The 8,615-nt window shown below is 43.0% G+C and overlaps 1 protein-coding gene across 1 annotated transcript; it reads left to right on the top strand.

Moving 5' to 3' along the window:
- Nucleotides 1-1,110: 1,110 nt before the first annotated feature.
- On the top strand, nt 1,111-4,663 carry LOC101860966 (RING finger protein nhl-1; the record flags this gene model as incomplete). The annotated part of the gene is given in 2 exon segments (XM_005094339.3): nt 1,111-1,812; nt 2,263-4,663. Coding segments are annotated over 2 exon segments (2,034 nt in total), but the record flags the coding sequence as incomplete, so codon positions are not given.
- Nucleotides 4,664-8,615: the final 3,952 nt, after the last annotated feature.

Here is an 8,615-nt window from a genome sequence, read left to right as displayed (position 1 = left end):
GTATGAGAAAGGTCAATGTTGAACAACGAAGACAAGCTGTGCCTCTAAGTAATTAATGTCACCGTCTGCGTTTCAGCTCGCTAATCTTTGATGCAACACATTGCACAGAAAATACAATGTACAAAAGATCGTTTACAGTATGCGATTCACCAGAGAGTGCTACTTTGCCCAAGTTTAAAATTTGCCGATTGCCAGTTCTACATTGAGTCAAAAATAGAGTCAGAATCTAGTCTGCCTTTCATTTGTACAGGCCCAGGCACCTGAAAAAAAAGAGCATGTACATTTAGATCTATTTGTAATATCCACCTTGCATTTGTTTTATGGGCATGTATCATCTTTTCGCGACGGGCGCACAGTGAACCCACAGTTACATGTAGGCCTACATGTATTTCCATTGGTGAGATAGCAATTTTTTAAATACAGTTCCGGGGAGCCGCGTACGAAGCACTGCTCTTCACTCTGTCATAGCGAACTTCGGCCTTGGCAATCGGTCAACACGCCACTGAAATTATGGTGTTGACCCAGCACTGCCAAATGGGTCAGTATAGCGTTGGGTTAGTTCCTCTTTGATGAAACATTTAAGGACTATAAAAGAGATAGGGCACATCATTTTGACCGGCGTCAGTGATGTAGCGGTTAGGTGTTTCGTACAGAGTATCACAATATTTTCGCTAGGACGTTGTATCCTATTCAGCCCATGTCGAAGCCCGCCTCCAAAGTTAACTAAATTGTGTCTATGGGGGCGTACTAACACCTACATTGAATACTTGATAATAACAATGATGATGAAGATGATGATGAGGATGATGATGATGAGGAGGAGGAGATGATGATGATGATGATGATGATGATGATGATGATGATGATGATGATGATGATGATGATGATGATACATTTTAAAACAAATTGAATGTCGGCGAAATGCCCGAGCTAGGCGTGGGTAGTAAATTATTAAAAGCAAGTTCAAGAACACTCGTTTGTGATCGAACTACTGCCATTCACACGACAGTCCATGTTGATGAGAAGGGTGTCAAACGTAACACATTAGGCCTACGTGTAGTTTTGTATTGTATTGCGTAACGAACAAGAACTTCTATAATTTTTTTGCAGGTGAAAGTGGATCTGTCTTGCCTGATCAGCCAGGTGAGACGAGGCCTTCCACAGATCACAGAGCAGATTCTCACTATGGGCAGGAAGGGCACGCGACTACAGAACAACTGCGAATGCGTGAAGGTAGAGATCACCGAAGCCATGGAGAAACACATCCGCGAGCTGAAGGCAAGGGAAAGAACCCTCAGAGAAGACGTGGATTCTTTTCTCATGGGAGAACTTCGCACCATTAGAACGTACCAAGAGAACGCAGAAGTCGAGATAGCCAGCTTAGCCAGTTTCTGCGACTCGGCGGAGTCCATGCTCAGCATGAATCGTCCAATTCCTGATGGAGATCTCATGGAAATGAAAAGGCAAAGCCAAGAGCATGTGGAAACTGTCAACTGTTACGAAGATGGAACCATCAGACCTCCAAACCTCAAACAAATCCAAGCATCGCTCGAGAGTCCATTTTTGTCGTCTACCATCGGGAACTTTGGTGATCTCATCATAACATCGCGCACGTCAGGTCAAAGAGAAGCTACGAGTAATGTGCGGGAGCCTCTTCCATCTATGCTGGATGTACCGCCAAGTCGACGGACACGGGCCTCTGTGCCACCTCAAGCGGAGCACCGACCCGCCGTGGTACTTGAGGTGCCGGCCATCAGCGCCAGAGCTAACTCAAACTCGCCCAGAGAAGTCAGAAGATTACGCCAGCCGTCGGTAGGTTGGGTCAAAACGTTACTGTGCCTGCCTTACGTTCTTTCCGCTTGTTCTCTTTTTTAGTTTACTTCATGCATCACCCCAGACGGAGTCCTCTCTCCCTTTTCCTCAGCTTGTTCTGTGTTCCTCTTGCTGCTGTACACTTTTCGTCCAATGTATAGTTATTGTATAATTTTGTCATGTATTTGGTAACATAAGAAGGAGGAGGAGGAGGAGGAGGAGGAGAAAAAGAGATGGGGGAGAGGGAGGGATAGAGAGAGAGAGAGAGAGAGAGAGAGAGAGAGAGAGAGAGAGAGAGAGAGAGAGAGAGAGAGAGAGAGAGAGAGAGGGGGGGGGGAGAGAGATAGAGAGAGAATGTGCCTTGATGTGATTTCTGTCAGTTGCAAGATTTTGTGAAAGAGCAACACAGGTTTCTTGATACTTTCTCCCATCTTCTGTTATTTGCTATAGGTTTATTTTGCTGACGAAACCCCTCCACGAGAAGAAGACAACACATCAAGGTGGGACGCCCTCTCGAGGTCTATGCGTCCAAACCGGCGAAGTCGCCAAGAGAGAAATTCGGACACCCGGATAGCTGCTCTGATGGGGAACGACAGACCCACTCTGTCACAGGTGATGCGGAATCGGGCACGACACCGCAGTTTGGGCGCTTTACCAGCCACGAGCGAGTACTCCGATGAAGAAAGTCCTCCAAGAGAGGAAACCCAGGGTCGGACAATCCGGGACGACGCTGAAGAAGACTCTTCTTTCACAGACCCCTTGTCTTCTACGTACCCCGGAGCGAGATCAGGCCAGTTCCTCCCGCCCTCTGTTCGCTTCGACATTGATTTGAATGACAGAGGAGATGACATCGATGACTCTGGAAACTTGGGCTTGTTCCAAAACAGTAACAGCCCAAGCATTTACGTGAACAGCCCCCGAAACAGGTACAACCAGAAAGGCACCGCTGTCGTGCGGTTTGGGGACAGAGGCAGTGAGCCAAAAAGCTTCACGTGGCCGAGAGGCGTGGCCGTTTCGCCGATGGACGACCACATTTTTGTGTCCGACAGCAGCAACCACAGAGTCCAAGTCTTTGACAACTCGGGCAAATACCTCAAGTCTTTTGGCACATACGGCCAGGGCAATGGCGAATTTGACTGTCTTGCAGGGATAGCTATCAACGGTTTGGGCCAGATCATCATAGCGGACAGATACAACCATCGGGTGCAGGTGCTCGATCGGAACGGGAGGTTTCAGTGTTCTTTTGGTAGTGAGGGATCTAGTGAAGGTCAGCTGAACTACCCGTGGGGTGTCGCCTGCGACAACATGGGATTCATCTATGTTTGCGACAAGGAGAACCATCGTATCCAAGTGTTTCAGTCTAATGGAGCCTTTGTCAGAACATTTGGCCACTACGGGAACCGATCGGGGCAGTTTGAAAATCCCCACTACATCGCAGTGAGCCCGGACAACAAGGTGTACGTCAGTGACTCCAGCAATCACCGCATCCAGGTCTTCAGCATCTACGGCGACTTTCTCTTCAGCTTTGGCATATGCGGAACCCTCCGCGGTCAGATGAAATTCCCACGCGGCCTTGCTATTGACCATCAGGGTTTCGTCGTTGTTGCAGATAGCGGCAACAACCGAATACAGATTTTTCGAGGTGACGGTCGTTTTTATACCATGTTCGGAAGCTGGGGGAGTGAAAATGGCCATTTTAAAGGTTTGGAAGGAGTTGCGATTCTGGCAAATGGGAACATCGTTGTGAGCGATAGAGAAAACCACAGAATTCAAATATTTTAAGAAAGTGTCTTTCGGCCATGGTGGTTTTGATATTGTCCCTTTGTTGTTTGCTTTTTTTGTAAAGAGAAGCGCATTGACACACTGGTAATTTAGTGCAGAGAAAGAGAAGGACAGACAAGACAGAAAAAGCAGAGGGAAAGAAAAGAAGTAGGACCTACCAGTACCGCCCTCCAGCCTCCCACCCTCAGTTGTATTCCACCCTGACACATTGTAGCAATGTCCACTTGAACGTACACATATTTATGTCAATGCATGTTTATTACATAATACACTCTGTGGTCGTAAATGCCCTTTTGCTTTCACAATTGGATTGCAGTTGTTAAAAAAAAGTGTGCAAGCCTTGTTCAAGGAAATATATTTTCTGGTACGATGAATTTTCCCGCCCTAAAGAGTTCTGGTCCAAGAAACTTTTACTTTTTAAAAAATGGAGCCCTTTGTTTTGACAGACACAAATTAAAGCAATGCCGCGGTCCCAGTTAGTCACCGTTCCCCATCTATTTACACAGGCTAAAGACAAAAGGAAGTCATGGTTGTAGAAAGTTTCTTCTCTGAACAACTTGGAAGAATAATGTCTATTATTAATATCGTAATGTTGGATTCTATGGAAACCAATATCAAGAAAACCATAATAATAATAATACTCTTTTTTCTCAGCCAAACTTTCCGAGTACGCTTCTTTTACAGTGTCAGTTCTCGATTTATGTGATTTTCAAGAATTGTTCCATCATTTTCACATTATATAAATGACAGGGATTTGACCATTGTCTTGGAGACTTCTTCATGTTTGAACGTAAGATCGTAATGAGAGGGAATATGTTAATACTCGCACTTATTACCTTTTTCCCCCACACCTGTTACATGTGTATCGTTGGTACTTCCCATTGTGTCTGCAAACTCTAGTGTTAACTTAAGTGCATGTGTCCCACAGCCCCCCCCCCAACCCGCCCCCATCCGTTTTTTCCACATAGATTATAATACATGTACATGAACTCTGTATGTATTTGTATGTTTCCTTTAAATAAAAGCCTTCCCACTATAACCACAGGTACCTCATCTGTTAGGTAAAGGAGTTAACGTGTTCATGTTTCACTTTTTTTTTCCAGCACATATTTTGACATAGCTTGTAATAATCATTGTTAATGATTGACGCCCCCATCGACACAATTTAGATCCCTAAAGAGGTGCGTTACTTCCAATCTGGCTTTCAAGGCCAACTTATGTTGAACAGGATACGGCATCCCAGCAGACGGACAGACGGACAGAGTGGCAAAAAAAATAACAACTTCTCGTTTGCCTCAAGGAAATCGAACTGGTGTCTTCCGCATGCAACAGAAAAGAGCGTAACTAATAAAAGATGCTTCTTTTATCAGAGCAATGACTTAAAAACTTTTGGTACGAGTTTTACAGCTCTTGCCACACAAGTAGGTCATATAAGTGCCGAAGATTAGGTGTTACTTGAGGGTAAAATATTTTTTTAAAGAGAGATACAAGGATGGTGGATGCTTGAACGTGATAGAAAAAAGGAGCAAATCACTCCAGAGGGCCCACTAACCACACATCCAAAAAACCTTAAACGTTTAAAACGCCAAAATGCTTATCTATAGTCATGCACCCCCATACGGGCTAACATGACTTTCACAATTGACTCTTTGCCAACTTACTCATTATAAAACACCATTTCAGCCCCCCCCCCCCCCCCCCCCGTGCACATGCAGAATTGACATCTGTCAAGCCCTACCGCTATCGTATTCTGTCTCTACCTATAGCCAAGCTACCATTTGCAAATGGGTGAACAGAGGCAAAAAGGGTATTTGTAATTCTTGTCAGAATAATAACAATAGACTTTTATAGTAGATGGCCTTTATATAGCACTCTTTCCCATACATTGTTACAACATCACCCATTTCTAAAGAGCGTCAATCTATCATCCACAATGCGTGTATAAAACCACGACAATGGTGACAGTAGGTGGCTCCGTTGATTACAGCACTATAACTCTGCTCTGAGCTCCAGGCTTTGTTTTGGTAAGTGTTTTACGCCGCTCACAACTGCGTAAAGTCATATGAGCGCGCGGGACACACAATACATTTTTAGTTGGGTAGGAACTGATTTTGGATTTTGACCGGGTGGCGGCAAATACCTACTCTTATCGATTTTGGACCACCAAGGGACATTTATCGTTTTTAACTTGCACACGAGACCTTCGAGACATTTTGCCCTTATCCAAGAAGACTGGATGTTTGATTTGACCTACCCTAAGATCAGGGGTGTGGCTGAGAGACAGCAGTAAGGAGCCAAGGAGTAGCAGTAGACAGGCTGCAGAGAGAGTCAGGAGCGCAGAGGGGGGAGGGCAGAAAATGAAGGCGGAAGCAGACGACAGAGCATGGTTAGGGTTAGAGAGCACGAAAGGAGGCGAAAGGAGACAATTTTAGAGAGGAAAATTTTCCCGTCGCTGTAAGGTTTCGAACCGAACCTATTAAATGAGAAGCGAACACAGTACCTCTAGACCACGAGAGCCCCCCTCTAGGCTTTTTAACTTGATTCTGATTAACAAAATGTTGCAGAAAAGCTAAACTCATATACTGACAACGACTTTTCAGGAGCCAAATAAAGTTGAAACTGTCTAAGATGACTACCCATTGTAGAGGAGAAAAGTGGCTGTCTTAGACAGGTGGAAGTCTTACATGTGTCAATAAAAATGTTTTAAAAAAACGCAAGGAGGTAAATGGGAAGTGGTCGTTTGTACAGGTGATTTCCTTATACAGGTGACTGTTACAGCAGGTTCCACTGTATTTTTATCCTCTCATTCTCAGCAGGGTGTATTGATAGATACCAAGAGCTCTTTTTTTTTTAGGTAAGTGTTTTACGGCGCTCGCAACTGCATAAGGTCATATGAGCGCGCGGGGCACATTAAACATTTTTAGTTGGTAGGACATTTTAAATTTTGCCCGGGTGGCGGTCAAAGCCTACTCTTATCGATTTTAGACCACCAAGGGATCTTTAACGTGCGCAACTTGCACACGGGACCTCCGAGATTTAGAAGGCTAGGTGTAGATCTTTCCTACCAGAAGATCAGGGGTGAGGCTGAAAGACAGCAGTAAGAAGGAGCCAAGGAGGAGCAGTAGAAAGGCTGCAGAAAGAGTCGGAAGCCCAGAGGAGGGGGCAAAGGGGTGGGGGGAGAAAGTGGAGACAAAAGCAGACGGCAAAACAATGCTAGAGAGCAGGAAAGAAGGTGAAAGAAGACAATTTTAGAGAAGAAAATTTGTTCGGTCGTTACTCGGTTTCGAACCTGGGACCTTTAAAATGAGAGGCGAACACCTTAATCTCTAGGCCACGAGAACCCCTACCAAGAGCTCTGCCTAGAAAATGTCTTGAGGGACACTGAACTTAAATGATGACAAATGACTTCAAATTCATTCTGCACACTAACAAACAGTGAATTTAAAATAGAAGAAAAAAAAACTCGAACCAAAACTTATAAATGTTTTATTTTATTAAATTGTCATATCTTGTTGTCAAATGAGGAGAAGCCTGCATACCATGAAATAAAGAGATACCTAAATTTCCCATTTCACACATCATCTGACATTTTCAAGAATTTAGTCAGAAAAAGTACACTTTTTCAGAATTAAGTACTTGAAATCGTTTTCTTAAACTCTGATATTTTATTTCCTTTGAATGAAAGAGATCAACAGCATATTAATTCAGGAGGAAAAAAGACCTCATGGAATGAGCTCATGCAAGAACTAGTTTTTAAATAATCGGTGAACAGGAAACAAGAAGAACCTACTTTATCATTTCAAAGTCAGCAATATCAGCATATTCACATGCACATTTTCATTAACAAGGAGGCTTGAAAACAGCGAATGCACAGAGGAGACTGACAAAATATGTCACATTACCAAACAATGTATAAAACATAAATGATCCGGAAAAATATAAATCTGTTCATTCGATTCACAGAAAAGTAATGCTGCCTTCAAATTATGGACATTATCATGGAAAGTAAAATAAATGGAAAGAAAAAAAAAACATACCGCCATCATTGCAGTTATATATAGATCTATTCATCATTCCCATAATTTACTTTGAAATGACAGTGAATGATATCTTTCAAATAGACACATTTTACAACATTACTACTTAACATTGAACCCCCCCCCCCCCCCCCCCCATTGCATGTTATGAGCCGACTAATCCCCATCTTCTAACTCTAACGATGTCAAACAAATCAATGAAAGCTCCCCCTGACAAACCTGTCATGTAAAAAAAAAAAGCTATCAGAAAGGTACTCAAAAGACCCAAGGCCAGGACACAGTCAAAGCAATACATGTAACCTACAGTCAACATTTCCTGACAACAGAGACTGGGACATTCAGATCAGAATGGCTACACTGCTTGCAAATTCTACTGAAAAAACAGTATACATATACCATGTATACATGTTCACTGTCTATAACACAGAGAAGAGAGTAGAGACAGCGATAAAAATGAATGTGCTAAAGTACACTCAAAAGTGCAACAAATTCATTTTGTAAATTTGTTTAGCAGGATTAACTTGAATAAACTGGGTGAAGAAAACATCAAGATAACCGTGACAAAGGTTGGATCAGGAGAGATTGCTGTTGTTGAGTTGCCTCTTACCTCCACGATTTAGAGTGACAAAACAACATTCTGGTATGAAAAAACAGAATAATAGTTACAATACTTTATTTAAAAATGCAAAATGAATAAGTAAAATACACATACAACCTAAAGAAACTGTAGATAAAGTTTACAACAAACAAACCACACAAGGAAATAGGTCATGTAAGCCACTGTACTAAAACTAGTCCACATTATTGGCAGAGGACTTGTCCTTCAGCTTCCTGAGAATGTTTATATTCACAATATAAAAGGAGACAAAAATGAGATACAAATAAAGAGGAAACCCTCACTATTTGGCCAAACCAGTCAAAATCATTTGTGTCACGATGCTGTGGAATCAGGCCATCCTCAATTTTTGGGCATGTGGAGTTGTT

This window comes from Aplysia californica, unplaced genomic scaffold (genome assembly GCF_000002075.1).
Source record: "Aplysia californica isolate F4 #8 unplaced genomic scaffold, AplCal3.0 scaffold00079, whole genome shotgun sequence".
Classification (NCBI taxonomy): domain Eukaryota; kingdom Metazoa; phylum Mollusca; class Gastropoda; order Aplysiida; family Aplysiidae; genus Aplysia; species Aplysia californica.
This window is presented reverse-complemented; position numbering and strand designations above follow the sequence as displayed.